The sequence below is a fragment of the Callithrix jacchus genome, chromosome 19 (assembly GCF_049354715.1).
Source record: "Callithrix jacchus isolate 240 chromosome 19, calJac240_pri, whole genome shotgun sequence".
In the NCBI taxonomy this organism is placed as follows: domain Eukaryota; kingdom Metazoa; phylum Chordata; class Mammalia; order Primates; family Cebidae; genus Callithrix; species Callithrix jacchus.
Genome location: NC_133520.1, coordinates 13,225,157 through 13,248,251, shown reverse-complemented (window position 1 = coordinate 13,248,251; position 23,095 = coordinate 13,225,157). Strand labels below are relative to the sequence as shown.

The following is a 23,095-nucleotide window of genomic DNA, read 5'->3' as shown; positions in this document are numbered from 1 at the left end:
TAAACTTTAGCAAACCACTGTCTGTCTTTAAAGATTTTTGCTTCCTCTTTGGTGAAGGGCCAACTCCCAAATTCTAGATTTCTGAATACATAAAGTGAATGATTGCATCAGGCCCAGAGAGTGTGGGCCTGCAGTGCATTATGGTAATGACACAGATAAGCATCCACAGAGCAGAGATGGAGATAAGCCTCAGTTAACAGTGTACTTAGTTTGACAACACCACTATAAAACAATAGTTTCTTCCTGTTTGCATAATATTAACCCTTTTACTGACAGGTATATTCACATAGTGGATATTCAGTTAGCAGTAGGAGCTTGCTATTCTTAATTGAATCATGATATATGTGTAAATAACAAATTATTAGACCATACATTCCAAACACATAAACAATAAATTAAACAATAAATTAATTTATTGTTTATTTTAAACAATAAATTAAACAATAAATTAAATTTGCCCTATTTTATGAACATGATATAAATTACTGTAAATCACAAACTATTTAAATCAGTATAAATACCATAAAATAAACATGTTTATTAAATCTTGTATATATCTTATAGAAAAGGTATTACTATCAAACTTAAAATCTCTATTATGGCACTGATTATTCTTTAATTTCTAAATTTAAATAAAGCATATTATATACTAAGGTTTAGAGTCATCACAGTTTTCTGTCCTTCCTAGCACATGTGTTCAAGCGAAAAATGGAAGACATAACTACCTAAGGTTTATTTTAGTAGGGGAAATTTGTTTCATTTTGTGTTTCTGTCTCAATTTTTAAATAAATATATCTAAATTCAATTCCCTTTTAAAATTATTGGTTCAATAAATATTATACTAACCTGAGTTGATCAGCCCAAAAAGTTTCTTTTAAGCATTCTTTTTTAAGTAATGTAGCTTCTAACATTTAGAGTTTCAAGTGTTTTAGTAAAAACATCAATTCATTAATTTTAATAATGGCCTAAAAGGTAGATAATAGTGGTTTTATGATATAACAAGTATTGAATCTTTTTGGCAGGAGAGGTGTTCCATACAAATTGAAGATTTCCCTTTATTTTTCTGCAGTGATAAGGCATGTTCTGTTCTTATACTCCTTATAACTGGAAGTGGGTTAACCTACCCTCAGACTGCTGACAAAAAACTGTGACATTCTCCCTTAGTCCAGAACACACTCAATCCTGGAATCTGGGCTACAAGGCAGACACTGGGTGTGCTGGGGTCCTTTGGCTTCACTATTTTCAGAAAACACACATTCTTGAACACCCAATTGAGAATCATGCTCTTAACATTATTAGGCATGCTTTCTGTTCAAGGCCATCCATGTCAACCCTACAGGGACTTTTCCTAAATGCAATTATTTCCCACAACTAGTTAAACCATGGTGGAATTGATGGCACATCAAAATAATGGTAATTGTGAATAGATAGGTTGGTATTTATAGAAATATTTAAAATAAAAATAGCCAGACTGTATCATATTTCACACGTGAATGTGGCCCTGCTGAACTGTAATCATTAGGATTAGGAATTTAAAGCTATGTTTTAGTAGTGCAAATGGAATTTTCCTATTCTGTCATCTGCACCCTGCCCTTTTGGCCAAAGACAGTAGTTTAAGTATATAATTGAAGTAGTTATTTAGAACACCAGGAATGGGAATCATTTGCAGTAGAAAATGGAAGCTCACATTACAGATATCAATTTTGGCTCTAGGTCTCAAACAAAAAGTGTTGCCCAATTTCTTATGCAGAAATCCAGGGATATATGTGTGTGTATGGTATATATAAACACACAAACACAGTGTGAGTTGGATGAAGGCAGTCTCAACAAAACAATAAAAGACCATCAATTAACAAATCTCAATAAACAAAGCAAAACAACAATCCAAAGAACCAGAAATACAATTGAGCCTCTAAGTTCTAAAATAAAATACCTCTAAAAATAAACAAGATATTCAATGGACACTTAGTTCAGGACATTTATATAAAATTAGATAGCCAACATTTACATAGACTTACTTCCTGGAGGCATCGTGATCATTCTAGGATCGGAGATCAAGCTGCCTTGGCTATTTGAAATATTGACTTGCACAGTATAGTTGGTAAAAGGAACCAGCCCATCGATGAGCACCCAAAAGTTTGTCTCTTCTCCACTGTACATAACTTTTGTGACATTCAGAAGGGTGTAGTTATTACCTGCTGATTAAAAAAGAAAATTATTAAAATGAATGCACATCTAAGAATTATTTCCTACTATTATGTGAGTATATTCTTGAGCTTCTAAATATTCTGTACTAAACAGAACTGTCACTTTACCACTCTAAGAGGCATTACATGTGGTTCTATTGATGGTGCATATTTGAATTTTATTTATTTATTTTTATTTATTTTTTTGAGACAGAGTTTCGTTCTTGTTACCCAGGCTGGAGTGCAATGGCGTGATCTTGGCTCACCGCAACTTCCGCCTCCCGGGTTCAAGCAATTCTCCTGCCTCAGCCTCCCGAGTAGCTGGGACTACAGGCGCGCACCACCATGCCCAGCTAATTTTTGCATTTTTAGTAGAGATGGGGTTTCACCATGTTGACCAGGATGGTCTCGATCTCTTGACCTTGTGATCCACCCACCTCGGCCTCCCAAAGTGCTGGGATTATAGGCGTGAGCGAACGCGCCGGCCCCATATTTGGATTTTATTATCTCGTGAATAAAAATGTTATCTGGGTTGACCAGGCCAATTTATTCATCAGAGCAATCAAAATAATTTGATGAATATTCTTACATAACTGTAGGATAAAGCCATATCACAAGTATCAAGCATATAAATGTATAAATTGATTACTTGATGAGTTGTTTATACTTTTTTGAGTTTTTTTTTTCCCAGTGAAAATCCCTGAATTTTTTTGGATGTGCAGACAGGAAGAAATAACACCTTTTTTCTCACATAGAATGGTTCTGGATATACATACTATACTCAGGCAGAATATTTATCTAATATTGCATATATCACCAGCTGAGGTATTTTCTGTTCACTTTGCTTGAAATGGGGGTGTATTTCTTTCTATCTAATGCCCCTTTAAATTAGAATTAGTCAGAATATCCTGAAAAGCAACTGGGGATGGGAGTTACTATCTGTCCACTTTGATCAGAAGATGTAATTTTTCTAGCTTTATGAGAAAATGCAGAAGCTGCCTAGCTATTTAAAGAATCACCTTCATTCATCCCTTTATTTTGAGTCTATGTGAGTCTTTGCATAGAAATTCCATTTGACCCAGCAATCCCATTACTGGGTATATACCAAAAAGATTATAAATCGTTATATTATAAAGACACATGCACACGTATGTTTATTACAGTGCTGTTTATGATAGCAAAGACCTGGAACCAACCCAAATGCCCATCGATGATAGACTGAGAAAAAAATGTCACACATATACACCATGAAAAACTATGCAGCCATAAAAATGATGAGTTCATGTCCTTTGTAGACACATGGATGAACCTAGAAACCATCATTCTCTGCAAACTGACACAAGAACAGAAAACCAAACACAGCATGTTTTCACTCATAGGCAGGTGATGAACAATGAGAACACTTGGGCACAGGGAAGGTAACAACACTCACAGGGCTAGGTTGAGGGGTGGAAGAGAGGGGAGGGGAGAGGATGTAGCAGGGGATCGGAAGGAGGAGGAGGGATAACACTGGGAGAAATGCCTGATATAGGCAATCAGGGTTGAGGGATGGAGACAGCAAACCACCATGACATGTATGTACCTATGCAACAATCCTGCAAGATGCAGGACATGCATATGTACCCCAGAGCCCAAATACAATTAAAAAAAAATCACCTTAGACTACTTGTCTCCTTCTCTCTCTCTCTCTCTCTCTCTCTCTCTCTCCCCCCCCTCCTTCTCTCTCCCCCCTCTCTCCTCTCTTTCTTCCCCTTTCTCTCCTTTCCTCTTTCTCCCCCTCCTCCCTTTCTTTCTCTCTCCTCTCCTCTCTCTCTCCTCTCCCTCTCTCTTCCTCCTCTCTCTCCACCCACTCCTCTCTCTCTCCCCCCCCTCCCTTTGTTAAAAAAAAAAAAAAAGAAAAAAAATCACCTTCAATATGTCCTTACCCTGGTCCCACTACCACCATCCTTCCAAAGCTTCAGCAAACCCATTTTCAAATTTTCCCAGGTCCAAAATGTAAGAAAATACTTCTGCTGATAACAGTATTCTGTCTCTGTCTCTTATACCATTAGGTTAAATTTAAGGTTAAGTAGAGTCAGAAATTAGGATTTAAATAATGAAAAGCCTACAAAGGAAAACTGTAACATTTATACCTTTTATATTAGATGCTTTCCTGAAAAATTTATAAAACAAGTTTTTAAATGCTGTTTGGTTTTGTCAATTTTGGAAATGTTAGAATAACTCTTAAAAAACAGAAAAATGAATGATTAAGAGCACCAGCCAGGCTGGACAACATAGCAAAACCTTATCTCTTAAAAAAAAAAATTTAAACTAAAAAGTAACTGGGCATGGTGTTATGAGCCTGTAGTATGAGATGGAATAATCACTTGAACCCAGGAATTTGAGATTACAGTAAACTATAATTGTGTCACTGCACTCCCGCCTCGGTGACAGAATGAGACTTTTTCTCTAAAAGAGCACCAATATTTACTTCAAATAACCTTCTTTCTATACAAAACCACTTTTTAATATATGTACATTTAATCTTTCCTACACAATTTCTGCAGATATAGAGAAATGAATGAAAAAACACATGATACTGAACTTCAAAGAAAAGAATAAGCCTATTCGCAAGATACCCAGACACTGATATAATCGTTAACAAATGCTTAAAAAAATAAAAGATGGCATCATACATGCAAAAGTGATCTTGCATCGTATAGTATACAAACTGTAATGTTTTCGATATTTACAAGAACATTTTATGTCTTATTTTAACATAGTAGCAAAGTATAGCGCAAAGGAGAGAAGATAAACCTGGTTGTCAAAAAGTCCTGCATTCGAACTTGTTCTTGTATTTTATAGTAATGTTCCCTTTGCTAACACACTTAATATTTCTGAAAGCCTGGTTCTTCATCTGTGAACTGGGAATGATAACACAGTATTTACATTGCAGTGCTATTGTGAAAATTACATGCGATTATTTCTTTATCATATCTAGCACATAACAGTTGCTCAGAAACAGCAGCTGGGAATGATGTTATTGTTTTTGTTGTAATCTGTACAATTGATACATTCCAGCCATTTAGAACTTGCAAGTGATTAAGAATTTTGTACCCTGTATTTCATTTTTTCAGTAGCAACAATCTACCTTTTAAATTCTCTACCCCTTCCAATTTAACAATGAGGCCAGGGGTGGTGGCTCACACCTGTAATCCCAGCACTTTGGGAGGCCGAGGCGGGTAGATCACGGGGTCAAGAGATCGAGACCATTTTGGTCAACAAGGTGACACCTCGTCTCTACTAAAAATACAAAAATTACCTGGGCATGGTAGTGCACACCTGTAGTCCCAGCTACTCGGGAGGCTGAGGCAGGAGAATTGCTTGAAGCCAGGAGACAGAGGTTGCGGTGAGTCGAGATTGTGCCATTGCACTCCAGTCTGGGTAGCAACAGCGAAACTCCATCTCAAAAAAACAAAACAAAAACAAACAAAAACAAAAACAAAAACCTTAACAATGTATTATTATTAATCTAAATTCTAAGGTTTTTCAATAAACAAAGCAGCACTAATCTCATCCACTACCAATGTGCCATTATCCCATCAGATTATATTTCAAACTGAAATTAATGAAGATCAAGTAATGCAAAAAAGTATCTGATATCTGGTTATGACTTGAATGTTTTTATGAAATGTGGATAAGTCCAACAAACTTTAAAAACATACAAAAAGTTATTGAAAAAGATACTTATAATTTGAGGATGGAGGAAGTCACTGCAAAATCTATTGTTATAAAATACACAGTTTTTTCCATGAGCTCAAGATAGCCCTAGTGGCATAAAATAATTTATTACTCTGGACTCAAAATTGGCACGTCTAAAGGAGTAGTTTATTTCAAAGAGAATAAGTAGTACTTGTGGGCTAAAACACGACAATGATAATTTCTATTCACTTTCAGTAAAGCCAGGTAAAGACATCTTCGTAGCTTCAAGAATGATTTCAAGCTCCTAAAATGGAAGTAGATAACACACTCCGCTATATGTGTAATATATATTAGCAAGGTGTTATGAAATCTACAAAGCAGCTTTTGATAATTTCATTGAGCACTAAAAAGACATTACCAAATTATGCCACTTTAGCTTTCCTAGGTTCTTTACAACTAGTCAACTTGCTTCTACTGAAGATTATCAAGTTCCAACTGCATGCAAGAAGGAGACTTTGCTAGGCACTGATGAGAACATGCCCCAAGTACATGAGACATAGTTCCTGAACTCAAGAAACGTGGTTAAGATTAAATATGAGTCTCTTCTGACCATTGCCTAAGAAGAACTACATTGTCAGCATGGGAAGATCTGCTCCTGTCCCAATGATACTGAGCTCCTTGGAAGTATTTCTGCTGTCGTTATATGCTCAATTGTAAAACTTCAAAAAGGTCGGCTTGTCCTACAGAGACACAAGCAGATATTCAATTGTCTCTCAGGTCTTAGAAAAGACTGAAATTTCCAAAGCAACAATGGAAATTCTAAAATTAAGCCATGAGAATATAATTTGAGGATGGAGGAAGTCACTGCAAAATCTATTGTTATAAAATACACAAATATATTGTTATATATTTGTTATGAAATAACAAATTTTCAGCCAGGGACAAATACAAAATCAATGAGTAAATGTGTATGATTATAATGTTGGTGGTTTTTTCCACTGCATTTTGTTGTTTGTTTTGAAGGAAATTTTGAGCTGTAAAACAATACTATTGCTTACTTTGAAAATGGCATGGCGGGGGAAATATGTAAGTATCACTTTATTCTAAGCTTCCCAGATAACAACATTAATACATGGTAATTATACAATTAGTTGTAACATTAAGTTCTAGTTATAGAACAATGATTACTCAGTAATTATAAGAAGTATATAATTACTCAATAATTATGAGAAGTATGCAATTACATAACCATTTTGCTCAGCTCAAAAAAGAACTTGTACATCTCCAGGAACCATGCCACTCAGTGAGTCTAATGTTCTCTCACCCCTACAAACACACAGTTCAATTCAAAGACCTAGAGCCACTTACAGGATTTCAGCCCTCAATGAAGCTCAAAAAATTCCAGATTCAAAACCAAAGCAGGAGCCACAGATTTTAACTCTTCTTCCATTTCATTCTCACTGTCTTTCCTTTCTTGTTTTGAACTATAGCAATTTGGGCTCCTCTACATGGCAGGGGGAGGGGAGATTTTTTAAATGCCAAGTCTTCAGATTCCTCTGCTTGAGACGGTTGTGCTTTGCCACTTTTCACTGCATAACTGGGCTTTCAGTGGGCTGGAAAATGCAGCCCTGTTGGTTCAGCCTCAAAAATCAAGCTTGAGGCCGGGCGCGGTGGCTCAAGCCTGTAATCCCAGCACTTTGGGAGGCCGAGGCGGGTGGATCATGAGGTCAAGAGATCGAGACCATCCTGGTCAACATGGTAAAACCCCGTCTCTACTAAAAATACAAAAAAATTAGCTGGGCATGGTGGTGTGTGCCTGTAATCCCAGCTACTCAGGAGGCTGAGGCAGGAGAATTGCCTGAACCCAGGAGGCGGAGGTTGCGGTGAGCCGAGATCGCGCCATTGCACTCCAGCCTGGGTAACAAGAGCGAAACTCCGTCTCAAAAAAAAAAAAAAAGAAAAATCAAGCTTGAAAATGTGAAAGTGATAAGCATGGCCTATTGCAGGTGGCTGTTCCTGTCTGGTTGGCCCTTCAGTTTGACCCTGTTTGTGAGTCTAAGTGGATGATACAAGACCTTTTATGCTTCCGTGTTCTGGAACCACAACTTCCCACTGCCTGCCTCACGCCCACCCAAGCACTGTGATCTGAAGTTGAGTTGCCCTCTCCACCCTCTGGCTTGGTCTGAGCCATTGGGCTTTAACTGGGGATCTTAACTAAGCTCTTTGCAAAATGATGCTGCCAGTACCACTGTTCCAGGCATACCTACATCAAAATGGCCTGGAGGTACCTCATAAACATTCACATATCTGAGTTCTGCCCCAGGCCTGTTGAATGAGCATCAGAGTGTAGGGTGCTGGGAACACTAGACGATTCTTCTAGAGTCAAAACTCTAGCTTTGGACTATAATATGTTTACTCGATTAGTGAAATACTGTATCTACAAAAAGTGTAAAGCTAAGGTTTAAAACAGAGGTCTCCTTATAGACTACAAAATCTAATGCAGTTGTTCTATAAGAAAATTTAAAATATGCATAAAACAATTTTAAATTAGGTAATCATTATTACACACTTCGGAACAATAACATCAGGATTTCTGATTTAAGTATCATACACCTCCTTTATCTTTCCACTGAAGATGCAGAGAAGAAAAGATTCTTTGTGTATTGGCTCACATCACACATCATAAAGATAAGACAAGTTTTGTATAGATCATGTAAAATTTCTAAATAAACTCCTAAAAACTATTTCAGTCTATCTCACATTCTAAAGGGTCTTGAAAGAGGTTAATTCATTCAGTCCTATTCTCCTATTTTATTTAGAAGAAAAGTGTTACGTGAAGAAATAGACCAAATAAATCTCATATGAACAACTAATTTAACTTACAAAAAAACCTTTTCTTCAGCGTCAAATATAAAGACTTACTGAAATGTTAACAATAGTAATGCCCATTTTCTAAGGTGAAAGTCTTATTTTCAAAGTTCTTTTTTTGTGGAACACTAGAAAATCTTCTATGCAGTTATTTTTAAAGGAAAAAACAGCATAAATCGATGTTTTCACATGTATGATTCAGGGATGCGTAAACGATTGCTGTCCTGAGTATACCGTCCTATGGGGTTCTCTAGACTGAAATAACATAAAGGGGTATCATTTCCTATTCTTGTTATAATCATTGTCACAAGAATTTTAATGCACCATATATTCCATAATTTTTTTCTTCTGTGCTGTACTGCTCTGACCTTTTCAATATTCTATAATTTGACTGGCTGGCCATTTCAGTTCTCTCCTTTTTACAGCCTTATTAACTTGTGGGAAAGAGGTGAAATGAACAACCAATCAGAATACATAATATTGCAAAGGTCAGCGTAGTCCCGTACAGTATCATCACACACAGAATACCGTATGCCAGGCATTAACATCCTGATATCTTATTCATGTGACAAAGATTGTAACAAGAACAGAAAATGGCACAACATGAATCCATTCTCATGACAAAGATTATAATGAGAAATGACAGCGAACAAACCAAACTGATTCTTGTTACCTTGTGAGGATTTTACATGTCAGGCCTGGTCCTGCTTTAAGTTAGCCTTTTTCTGAATCCAATTACACCTTAAGGTAGAAAAGGTATTAACTAATCTTTTCCACTTCTTGCTGTACAAAGAAAATGCTATATTTTTCTGCTATTGAGGTCTCAATTTTAGAATTGTTCAGTTCCATCTCACTATCATGAAATTCTGCCAATATCAAAATCAAAAGGCATCAAACTGTGATCAAGATAAACTGGAAAAATCAGCCCTTTCTGTGAGCCAAGAACTTCAGGTTGCTCTAAACAGCCTGTATTAATATTTAAGTTACAGTTATTTATTCTTTTTAAAGATATTATTTTAAATTATTTTAACCAAAAAGTGAGTGTGTCCTCCAAATTCCATTTTTCTGCTAGATCTCATGTTGGTAGGAATCTAAAAGTTGCTGAGTATTTGTTTATTTTGTAATTAATATATGGTCAAAGAAACCTATTCCTGACCTCAAGTTTTTAACAATGCATAAAATATTTATAGACATATGCCTACGAAGCTTTCTCCTCCACAGAACGTTTTAAAAGAGAAAGAAGTAAGTAGCCTATGAACCACTAAGACCTCTTGAGGACAGTGCTCGATTAATGCATCATATTTCTTACATTACTGTAATGATTGTAATAGTGATTTTAATTAGTTGTCATCTAGTCAAAGCTGTACTTCTCTGACTCCTCTTTAAATTGGCCATTCCTGTAGTATGACAATTGTAGTGTAGGGAATAAATACATGCACTATTTCATCACCTCACCAAAAGGTGCTTCAGATACATTTGCCCTGGTTGTGCCCAGGCAAGAGCAAAGATAGCTCTATAGATACCGAGAATCTTTGTGTTTTGTTCTCTTGATCCTTTTTAATGTGTAGGCACATTACTCTTCTAAATACTGCCAATTATTTTTTAAAGTTTGTTGGAGCATGTTTTATTTTTTTCCATCAAGGTTTCTCTACGTACCATCGTCAGATTTTCCTAAATGGATCTCATTTTATGAATCTGATAATATATATTATATATATGATCAGAAAGGAATTATAATGCATGAAGGATAGACAAAAATCTCTGTACCTTATGCTTAATATTTCTGTAATCATAAAACTGCTCTAAAATAGTCATAAAAAGGAAATAAATATATATGTATATATGTTAGTACATTATGTATTTTAAAGCTCACTATATGATATATAAAATTCAGTATAGTTCATTGTATATATGTATATAAACACACAGAGAAAGAGTAAATTCAGAGATGTACTGTGACTACGGTAAATCTTAAAAGTATGGTCTATTTTCACTAACCATGTTATGCTCTGAAATGTCAGGGGTTTTCCCATTTTGACTTGTTTTTTCACCATTTGGGCACTTGTTATTTTTCCACCTGAACAAACTGATGCCATTATCTCAATCAGCTAAGAGTTATTTGAGCAAATATATTCCCACAGAAAGTGGTCTCTGGCTTCCATACTAAACACTGGACATGAACACAACTATCACCAAAATCTGTTTCCTTCTAAAGTTCTGGTAGAGCCTTGCTAACCACGCTGAACATGCTGAGCCCGCAGTCCTATTAGGATCAGTTGAGTAATTTGAAAACCATTATTGATCCCAGACAAAGCCTATTGTCCCTTCTTTAACAATATGTTGAACATTTTCTTCTAATCAATGGAATATATATGCTTGAGCTGGTTCCTATATAAAACATCAACCATTTAGGGTTCTGGATAAGAATATTAGGTTTTGCTGTTGAGTTCCACCTGCTTCATTTGCCACAGTCACACAGTCACGTGTTCCTGTGTTATCTATTGATGTATCGTGGTGTTACCACAAACTTAGCAACATACATTTATAATCTCCTAGTTTCTGTGAGTCAGGAGTGTAGCATGGCTAACTGGGTCCTGCGCTCAGGGTATCAAAATGCTGCTGTCAAGCTGTTGGCCAGGACTGAAGTCCTATCTCAAGGCTCTACTGAGGAGGGATCTCTCCCAAGCTTAGGTGGTTGTTGGGAGCTTTCAGTTTCTTGCAGGTTGTTGGGAATGAAGGTCTCAGTTTCTGCTGGCTATTGGCTGCAGGCTGCCCTCAATTACTAGTTTTTTGTTGCTTGGATTTCACCCTCATTCCTTTCCATATGGGCCTCCTCAATGTCACCACTTGCTGTTTCAAAAAAGAGGGAGTCTCCTAGAAAGATAGGTTACAGTCTTATGGAGGTGGCATGCTATCACCTTTGTTATGTTCTGTTAGTGAGAAGCAAATCGCAGGTTTTGAAGACACTCAAGGGAAGGAGACTAAACAAGGACATGAATATCAGGAGGTGGAGAAAGTCAGATGCTACCTTACAGCCTCTGTGTTAGTCTCTGAACTGTATATATGAATCACCTTGCTGGAAAGAGATTTTGGATAAATTGTGAGCTTTCACAGTTTCTAAATTCAGTGGTACTACAGAATTATCCTTCTAAAATACCTGACGGAACGGAAACAAACTATAAAAACAGTAACATTAACAATTTTAGTTGAAAATGCTCCAGGTACTAAAGGAAAACAATGACTGACATAAATTTTGAAACCTAAAAGAAGAAAGAGATGGTAAATTCCTTCTCAGTATACCACAGCTGCCAACTTTGTTCCCAGAGGAAGGAGCATAAGTCAAGAAAAAATCCTCTCCAATATGTAGATAAATGAACTGAGTGGAGTCTGCAGAGATGGGAAGAGATATCAGGGCTGGCCATCCTGCCAAACACTGTCCTGAGTTGGGAGAAGAAGCTGGTATTCCCAGTAGTGGGAGATGCATGTGAATAAATGGAGCCAGTGCTGCCATCAAAGCTGTATCAGGATTTCAGAAGAGACAGTAAATCTAGATTTCCCAGAATTCTGCCCAGTGCATTGTCACACTCTCTATTTCATTCCCATCCTGGTAGGCAACAGAAAAGTGAGTAAATAGCAAAACCTAGTGCTCAAAGTTTAGGTCGAAAGAAGACTGACCAGCACCAGAAACGAAAGGAGATAGAACAAGCTCAGAATCAATGCAAAATTGGAACAGAGCTGCCGGTACAAGGCATAAGCAAGACGTGGTTGAAGGAAAAAAATAATTCACTGAGTATTGTGCATATGGCTAAAAAGAAAGAAAGGATTCTAACATAAAAAGACAAAATAACCATGCAGTTTGGGGAAAAATTACATATATATATAATTTATTCCCATAATAAAAGGATATTGCAGAGACAGAGAAACAAACTGGAAATTAAAAACACAATAAGTATTTAATAAACAAGTTAGAAAAAGCCAGGAACAGCAAGTACTTTGGGGCTCCGAGGTGGGCAGATAAACTGAGATCAGGAGTTCGAGACCAGCCTGACCAACATGGAGAAATTCCATTTCTACCCAAAATACAAAACTAGTCAGGTGTGGTAGCACATGTCTTTAACCCCAGCTACTCGGGCGGCTGAGGCAGGAGAATCTCTTGAACTCCGGAGCTGGAGGTTGCAGTCAGCCGAGATGGCACCATTGCACTCCAACTTTCTCCAGTGAAACAACTGAAACAATGGGTCATAGTCAGTTAGGGATTATTCAAGACACCTCTAAAATTGTTCAGAATTCAGAAGCAGAGAGATAATTTTCCAAGGCAGCCGAATGGTGATAGTGTCAGTGGGGGTGTCCTAATAAGGCACAAGCTCATCTGGACCATGCTATTTGTGGTTCTGCACAAGTCTGACTCTCTAGCTTTCCCGACAACTTTTTGAACTGTTTAATTCCTTTAATATAATTCATCTTTGCCTCAATTAGCCATATTTGTTTCTGTTGTTTGCTACTAAGTAATCATCCATGATCTGAGAAAGCTCTAAAATAATGTTTGCTGTTTGCTAATGCTGGCTATTTATGGGTAGTGGGATTTTAGCGGATGTTGTTTTCCTGTATTACATATATTTTTTAAATAAGCCTTCATAATTTTTGCAAATCAAATCATGAGAGGATTGAAATATCCAAGGAAAGTTCGTAAATTGTATTTTAATTTATAAGCAAGTTATAATAAAACAGGGGTCCAAAAACTACAATCTACAGCCAACTTTGGCAGCAGGCTATTTTTGTAAATAAAGGTTTATTAGAACAAAAGTAATTATCTTTGTAGGTATTTTCATGATACAACTGCAGAATTGAGTAGTTGTGGCAGAGATCATATTGCCTGCAAAGCCTAAAGTGTTTACCTTCTGGCCCTTTATAGAAAAGGTTTGCCAACCTCTGAATTAAAAAATTAAATAGGCCAACTTTTAAAAAATATTCTACCTTCCTGAATAAAGGGAGCAATTTCCAGTTTCTAGAGTGATCCTCTTAATTTTTATTTAAGAGTGGAACAGAGCATGTGGAAAGAACATTTTGTTGATATAGCCCTGTGTTACATCACTGCACCATACCTTCATTAATGTTTTGACTATCTTTTATTATTCAGCATTAATAAATGCAAATTACTGAAAAGGAAAAGAAGCTGGACAAAAATATGTTGTAAATAGTTGCCTAATTCTGAATGCCTAGGAAATTTGCCAATGGAAATCCAAATGCCTGTCTTATATGGCTTACATAGCTGCTGTTCTAACAGCTTAATAAGAGTGACTGAAGAGTAATTAATGGCTCCTTGAATGAAAGAAACATGGGTTTACTATTTTAACTGCTTCTGAAACACTTTAAAAAAACTTTCAAAGTTTTATGTCTCCCAGAAAAAAAAAAAAAATCAGTGGTAGGTAATTTGTCCAAAACATGAAACATCCCCTTCCTATGGATTCTAGGCTAAAACATTTGCTGAAAGTAACAAATTCAGTGTTAATATTACCTTGAAATTTATTTTAAGAATATGACTAGATAAGTGCATCAAATATTGTCTTATTCTAATTATTAGAGAATGAATTACTAAATGGTTTAATTGTGCTTTTGCAAAAATTTTGCTTAAGAACCTAGAACAAGGGCCTAGAGTCAGAGGCAAGAGAACTATAATATGGTACCATGAGTCCCAAAATAAGCATTCAGTATGTAAAGGATCATAAGATATAAATGTGTTTGTAAAGCAAAGAGAGTTTGATATATACATGTTGGCCTCCTCAATTTTGCTCTCTAAAGTTGAACTGTTTTTCTCTTCTAAATCCCCCAGATGGTGGCTTTCCAGCCTGGATAATTACAGAAACGAAAAGAACCAGCCTGGGTATCTTCAAAGGCATTTTATTCATCTTAACTATTTTCTTATTGTTAACCTAAACCAGTTGGTATGGTTCAGCTCTGAAACAAGCATGTAAAAATAAATAACATCTTTGTCATGAGAAAGAATCACTTACCAAACAGTACCCTGAGAATGTGGTTTATAGTCACTGGTTGTATTTTTTTTTTAAAGAAAGAATAAAGGGTTTTTTAAAACACGACTTCATCTTAAGAAAAATATTGAGAAATTTGAAGAGTTTTTTTGATGACGTTATGGCAACATATTTTAAGTCTTTATTTTTGAATCCTGGTTCATTTGAGGGGTTCCATTGTCAGTCTACAAATGAAGATTCTTATCTCTTTCTAAAAATGTTCATAACTCATAGATGCCAATAAGAATATTCAGTTCTATGGGAGAGATGATCAGAAAGAAATGGGCTAAACAACAGACCTGGGATCTCCAATCCATAATCAAATATCGAGATTGATTGTGTCACTTGCACTTGTATTGATTTCAATTGGAGTAGCTCACCCAAGGGAATAATAAAAATGTGGAATAAAACTGATTTATGAGAACAAAATAAATCCTTTTGTGAGTGTAATGAATAGGTACTATTTAACCCTTTCAATCACAGGGTGAAAAACTATTTATTTTTTAAGAATGCTGAACTAGCCAAAAGAAGTCATATCAGAAATGCCAATACTGCCAAGTGCCATTACACGCAGTTGTAATGCTGGGGAAGAAATGCTGCTCTGAACTTGATGGAAGGCATTATTTGACATATGACATACTTTTAGCTTTCCTGGGCCAACCTCTGTGTGTCATCACAAATGATGGACCTGTAGATCCAAAGTATTACAGAATCACTCAGTAAATGTTTATTGTTGAGAAGCTAGAACAAAACATGATGGGACATTAACTCTGCATTTAATTTTTTTCTCTTAATATAGGTGTTCTTTGTAACTCAAAACTTAGCATTTAACAGTTATCTTGATGGGACATGCAATCATATTCGAGGATAACAGGGATATTCAGGAGAGACAGAGTATGGCATAATTCGGCACAAATACTTGCCTTAAAGAAAATCGGAGAATTAAATAAAAAAGATGATTTGTATATAAAACACAGCAACTGCTTGATTCTATCAACTGAGCCAACCAGCCAAGCAGCTGATTCAATGAGAAAAATATCAGTCACGTCATTATTTCTTGACACCTGGTAGACAAAACATTCCAAATAGTTTGTCATTGATTTAACTTTAACTTTTCCTCTATGTTAACATCTCATACATGTGTTCTAAACCTTTGCTGTCCAATACAATAGCCCCTATTCACATATGGTTATTGAGCACTTGAAATGTGGCTAGTGTGGCTGAGGAACTGAATTTCTAATTTGATTTTAATGAATTTAAATTAAAAACTGATAATTGATTCCATTCCTGGAAAACTTTTAAATACATTTGAAACAATTTGGTATGTGAATCTACTTTCTCAACTGAAAACTTTATGACATCTAAATGCAGATCGAATATAGCTGATAAAATATATCTGAATTGAAACATCCTATAAGTATAAAATACACACATAGATTTAGTAGAAAAAATAATGTATTATCTCATTATTAATTTTTAGATTTTAATTACTTGTTGAAACCATATTTTAGCTAGATTGGATTAAATATACTACTAATTTTTTTTTTTTGAGATGGAGTCACTCTGTTCCCCAGACTGGAGTGCAGTGTCACAATATTGGCTTGCTACAAACCCCACATCTCAGGTTCAAGTGATTCTCCCACCTGAGCCACCTAAGTACAGGCGTGCACGCAGACTACAGGTGTGCATGTGGCAACACTCCTGGCTAATTTTTGTAATTTTAGTAAAGATGGGGTTTCACCATGTCTCCCAGGCTGGTCTCAACCTCCTGATCTCAGGTGGTCTTCTAGCCTCGGCCTCCCAAAGTGCTGGGATCACAGGTGTGAGCCAATGCGTCAAGCCCTACTAAATTACTTTCAACTGTTTCATTTAACTTTTTTAAAATGTGCATTCTAGAAAATTCAAAATTACATATGTAGCACACATTATATTTCTATTAGGCAGTGCTGTTCTGATGTGCTAAAGGAAAAATTAGAATGCACATTTAAAATGCAGTTTCCTTTTTATTTTAAATCAATGAAAGAAAACCTCATTGTTCTAAGATCTGCCTACCTATACTCACAAGAGATGGAGGTGAAACTTTTATTCACAGAATGCACAGATTCTGTTCACTACATTGAATTGAATTCATAGTCCTAAGAAAGCTGATTTCAGAACAACTTGGAAAGGAATGTTACAAGGAGTGCGTTGATTTGCTATCAGTTCTGCCAGTTTGGCTCAGACTGTCACAGTGCTTAATGAAAGTACATAAAGGTAACTTTATTTATCTCCACTGGCATAAAAAGGCTTTTAAAAAAATTAATACATTTTACTATTTACAATGAAACATAATTTAATTCAGTTTGATGGTACCATAATTATTATAGCATAATAATTTTTCTAGTATGATAACTTTGGCATGTATGCTATACAGAGTAAATCATTAAATAGGAAACAGGTACAAATCAGAAAGATAATAAAAAACCCTATTATCATAAAGGCATAAATTATTAGGGAAAAGTAGAAGTAAACCACTTTTCGTCAAAAAGATTCAAGCAAAAGTAAGGTGATAAGAAATAATTGCAATTGCTGGGCTTCTGAAAGAAACTGAGGCCCAAGGTTTTAACATCTCTTGCCTAATGAATGCAAGATTTTTGTTTCCAATTTCTTATTAGAATTTGATGTTTTAAGGTCTTTTGTTTCTGAAAAGCTTTCCAATAGTTTTGCTGTGAGATGAAACATGATATAAACTCCTTCCTTCCCCCACGTTTTTCTCTTTTGGCTTCATAATATTCCTTCTTTGTTTAACTATAAAAAATATTTTTTTATCATAAATGTTAAGGCTGTATCAGCAACCATAAAGAGAAAAGCTGAAATTATCTAAAATCTGAAGATAATCATTATTATCTGATTAATACGTTTGTGTATTTTGGTGTGTGTCCTTCATATTTGTTCAGACATATATATATATATATATATATGCACATATACACACACATCTATATATACAATCTATTGTCATATTTGATAATTATAGAATTTTATGATGCTCATTGTTTTATAGCTGTAAGAATATATGTTTTCTCATCAACAAATATACAGAATAATCTTTGTAAGGGATTCACTACAATGTCTTCAATCCATATAGCGGAATATTTATAAATACCCACCCTTTTGATTTTTATTATACAAATAAACTCTGTCAGGGACATAATTTTATAAGGATTTTTCTGTACACCTATCTATTTTTTTTCTAAAAATGTCAATAAGGAAAATTACCACGGTTCTCAATGAATTTGAATATTACAAGTTTATTTTAATAATCTCACATAAATTACTGGAAGCAAATAATTAGTAAAAATAAAATGGTCATGGCTTATTTAAAACAACCATATTGTATGGATTGTATCAGTGATACAGAACTTTCATTATAGCTCTAAGTGTCTATCCTGTCTGTTAATGTGTTATATCCAACTAAGTTCATATGACTCAGTAGGCTGGATTCAAGTTCTTTGAGTGTATAGATCTGTGCATTTTCTGTCTTCATGGAACTGGAGAAATTGCTAACTCAGAGATTTATAAATATTTTTAAAGTATTGAACAAAATGAAATGGCATGTTTTAAAAACACAGATGTAAAACCAGAGATTCTTTTAATATTATAATAAAAATAATGAACACAATCACAAAAGTGAAAATACCTGTAACAACCATAACAAAAAATGTGAGGTCTCTACCAGGAAAAGAACAAAATGTTACTGTGGAATATGAGCTGCTTAAGTAAATGAAACAATAACACATTTCCAGATGAGAAATATTTGAAGCCGTAAGTTTCACAAGAAATAATGTATAAGAAGGAGAGTCTGCTAAAAATATCAATGGCATTTTTTCAACTCAATCTAATGTTCAATGGGAAGAATACACATATGAAAAGAACTAGGACCTTTTAACAAAAATGAATAATAACCTGAAGGGACGGAAGAATAACTTTACCCATAAGATACAAAGATATTTTCTAAGATGTTGAAAGCATGACAGTTCAGTCAGAATAGAAACAGGTATAAAGAGAAGAAATAAATAGCTCAGAAACAGGCAGCATCATGCATACAAATTTAAGTCTGATAAATTTAGCAAAATAAAGCAGCACATGTTTCAACTCTAGATGGAGAAAATACCTTTTATATAAACAAATAAGCAAAGATTTAATTATCAAAAATCTAAAACACTACATCATAAACCTCATAGAAAGACCCAAAAGATACATGGGATAAAATATTTAAAGTTGTAATGACTAATAATTACTATCTTTAATATTTAAGCTGCCATAAATATCAAAACAAATTTTCAAACCTCTAAAATATTCTGGGCAAAGTGTGTGAGCAGACAAAAAAGAAAAGCAAACTAATAGAAAAAGAACATATGGAAAATGTTTGGTCTCAATAGGAATAAAAGAGATGCAAATTAAAGCAACCTACCATTTTTATCCATCAAATTAATATAATTACAGACAGATGAACACAATTGCATACTATTAGGAGCCATGTGAAATGATGTAATTTTTTTGAAAGCATTTTGCCATGCATATCAAGTATTTTCAAAAATATACTCCACCTTTAATTCAGCAATTCCTTTGTCACTATACATATTAAGGTAAAATACAGAATTATATGTTACCAATAAATATTCTTTCCAATAGTAAAAATAATAAACCTAAATATCTGACAATAAGGGATTAATATATACATATTGGCACATCTATACTAAATACCTATTGAGAATACTTGTTATGAGTGTTTTTTCTGTGTAATATAAGAAATAGTCATGATACTATTAAATGTGTAAAGTATAAGATGTGTTTGCATGAAGATCTCAATGTTATATATGCATACACATGAATACACATATGTATACCGCCATAGAAAATATGACTGCAAGCCAATAACACTTTTTTGATTGGTACCATTTTAACAAAACTGTCTCTGAAGAAAAAAGATACTCCAATCTAAGCCTATAGCTACTAAATGTAACTAATATTCATCTGTGTAACAACTGAAAAATTGACAATTCTTTGTAATTATTGCAACTACATTTTTACTTTATGCCAAAGTCCTTAACACAGTCTAGGCATGTTGCACAAAGTAGCTCCTGTCTGACTTTCTAGTCTCATCTATGATATTCTTTTCTTCATCCACTATCCCAGCCATGATGGCCTCCTTTCGTTTCCTCAAATCCACCACAATTTTACCTTCCTCACATCCTTTACAAATACTGTTCACTCTGGAATCCTCTTTCTAGTTTCTGAGTTGGTGGGAAACTGACTGACTAGACAGTCATGTTACAGTTACCCTAAATGTCATCAGCTTTTCAAAAGAATTTTCTTGACCCTCCAGTTTATATTAAGTTCCTTATTATGCAAAAATCTTAGTTATATATAATTTTACTTTAGTCATTATTAAAGTCTGCAATTTTATGTTTCTTTGTGATGACTTGGGTCATTTCTATCTCCCCTTGTAAATCACAAGCCCCTTTAGCACACAGACCATGCTTGCCAGATATTTAAGTGCTTTCTAAATATGTTGAAAACACAGTGATTAAGTTAGCATAGTGATGATTTGGAGAAATAGGTTTACACTGGGAAGGAATAAATATCCCAGAAACAGGCACCATCGTTCATCTAAATTTAAATGTCTAATAAATTGAGCAAATTAAAACAACATATTATTCAACTCTGGATAGAGAAAATTTCTCCACTCTACCCTAGCACCTATCATATTGTTTCTATCTTGTTCCATTAAACAAGGTAGATATATGCTTTTTACATGAACAAATGAATGTACAAATAAATGAACAAATTTCTTAATTTAAATCTATTATTTCCAATTTCTGCTCCTTGGGTGTAAAACTTCCTTTGATATCTCCCCAAAGGCATACTGCTAGAAGAAGAAAACATAAACTTTATTTGCAACACTTTTTATAAATAAAAAATTCAAATTCTCTAAAAACTATATTTTTAATAAATAGCCCACTAGAATCCTCAGATTCTGCAACACTAATAATTGAGTAAAGTAACACATTGATTATCGAGAATTTCACACAAAATATTGGGAAACATAAGTTTGATGTGGGCTGTTCTTACTATATAGAATTATGATTTAGCAGTCACCTATTATCACTTTCTAAGGGGCCAAACATACGGTTTGTGGTCCTCATAACTCTCTCTCTATATATATATTTTTTTTGAGACGGAGTTTCGCTCTTGTTACCCAGACTGGAGTGCAATGGGCGCGATCTCGGCTCACCGCAACCTCCGCCTCCTGGGTTCAAGCAATTCTTCTGCCTCAGCGCCCCGAGTAGCTGGGACTACTGGCGCGCACCACCATGCCCAGCTAATTTTTGTATTTTTAGTAGATACGGGGTTTCACCTTGTTGGCCAGGATGGTCTCAATCTCTTGATCTCGTGATCCACCCGCCTTGGCCTCCGAAAGTACTGAGGTTATAGGCGTGAGCCACCGCGCCCGGCCGGGTCCTCATAACTCTATATAATGATGATGCCCTATCACCATCCACCATTGATCCCTAGACTCCCAGAGTAGTTTATGAATCTGAAAAGGGAATTCCTTCCTATAGGGTGTGTCTTAGAGGCTGGAGCAGGACATTGGCCCCAGATGGCTAGATTTTTTCCTATTTCTCTGTGTAACTCAGTCTTCCATTTCCCTCTAACATCAATTCACAGCTGATACTTTCATATTGAGAACCTCCTGGGTATAATGGCTATATGTTCAGTCTACCAATATCTAAAAACTGATTCTAATATTACTATTTATTCAATAAGCACTGAACCCTTGCCACAACAAAGCATGCAACAACCAACACTAGACAGGTATATCAGTAGCATACAACTAAAGGAAAACATTATGTACCTGCTCCAGGGCTGACTTACGCAGTTGAACTGTATCATACATGTATTAGAAACCCTCAAATCAGTTATGGAGTGGGGTTGAAAAGGGTTTGCAGTATTTTTAAATGCTTTAAAATTTCTTTAACTAGCAGAATTTTATTTTATTTTTTAAATTATGCAAAGTCCTCCAGGCCAGTGGTACCTCATTTGGGTGATCTGCTGATTTTAACAGGCTCCTTTCTTGAGGAGTTAGAATGGAGAGATTCCTCCACAGGAATGCTCTGCAGAGTTTGAAAAGTCAAGTGAAGCCATGAGGACAATGACATCCTCCTCCCTCCCACGCCTCTGTGGGCCACATTTCCTGACTCAGTGTACAACCCATGGTTACAATTTTCATTTCTTCATTACGTCGCCGCCTCAACAGACACAACAGCATGGAGTATCCACTTGTTCATTATGTCAAGAAAATAGCCAATTAGATATTAGACACAAATTCAATAAGCTGCTGTGTGAGCATTGAGAACAGATGAGTTCTTAAACAAGTTTGATAAATTAATGCTTAACTCCATTCTTGTGGAAGAATATGTCCTAATTAAACATTTCTATAGCTTTATTGGCCATGACATGATATACAATCAGAAGTGTCAATATATTCAGTGTGTATACGTTCTGTAGCCCAATATTTGAAATCACATATATCTTATTATTGCCCATTTATATTTTCATTAACAATATGGCCATGATTTGTAATCCAGATAAAATGTCTTTTGATTTCCCATGTGTTTAGATTTGCATGTATTTATAACTCCAGAAATGTGTTAGAATCTTGTGGAAAGATATAATAACTATACTTTCTTTTTTGCATAAGAGACATTGCTTGCAAACAAATAAGAACAGAGTGATTTTCTCTATTTCCCCTACATTCCCACTGCTTTTTATATTCATACTTTCTTTGAACATAAGAACATTCTCCCACTGTTTTTATTCCTAATATGTTTTGTGCTAATTTAGAAACAACATCTGAATGGTCAGGAAGCGAGGTCTGGGGCTGTTCTCTATAACTAAAAGAACTCCTTATCATGATACTCATTTAATTTCTTCTAAGTCTCTAAAATAAATTGTATGGTTAATGATGATGTAACATAATAAGACAAAGTACAATATCTTTAAGATGTTGCTTGATGAGTATTTGCGTATGAAATACGATCACCTGCTGCTTTAGACTTTAAACTGAGTTTCCATTTTCACATATTGGTTTTTATTTTTTTTAAATGACATAAAAGTGTACTTTCCTTGACCTTTCTTTTTAAAAATATATGCCCTGAAATCAGGATACGTGGGCCTAAAAAGAAGTAACCAATGTCAAGCCACATTACGCTGTTCCACAGCTGTGTGGTGGACGTTACGTTCCCTTTTCTCCTCCGCTCTTTCCTTCCACCAGGAAACAGACATTATAAG

General features: G+C 35.2%; 1 protein-coding gene across 1 annotated transcript in view; it reads right to left on the bottom strand.

The window, feature by feature from the left end:
• The window catches only part of USH2A (usherin), an 815,757-nt gene that overhangs the window by 328,019 nt on the left and 464,643 nt on the right, over window positions 1-23,095 (bottom strand). The window contains exon 38 of the mRNA XM_002760516.6: window positions 2,019-2,198. Coding sequence (XP_002760562.4) covers window positions 2,019-2,198 — 180 coding nt within the window. The remainder of the gene's footprint in view (window positions 1-2,018; window positions 2,199-23,095) is intronic.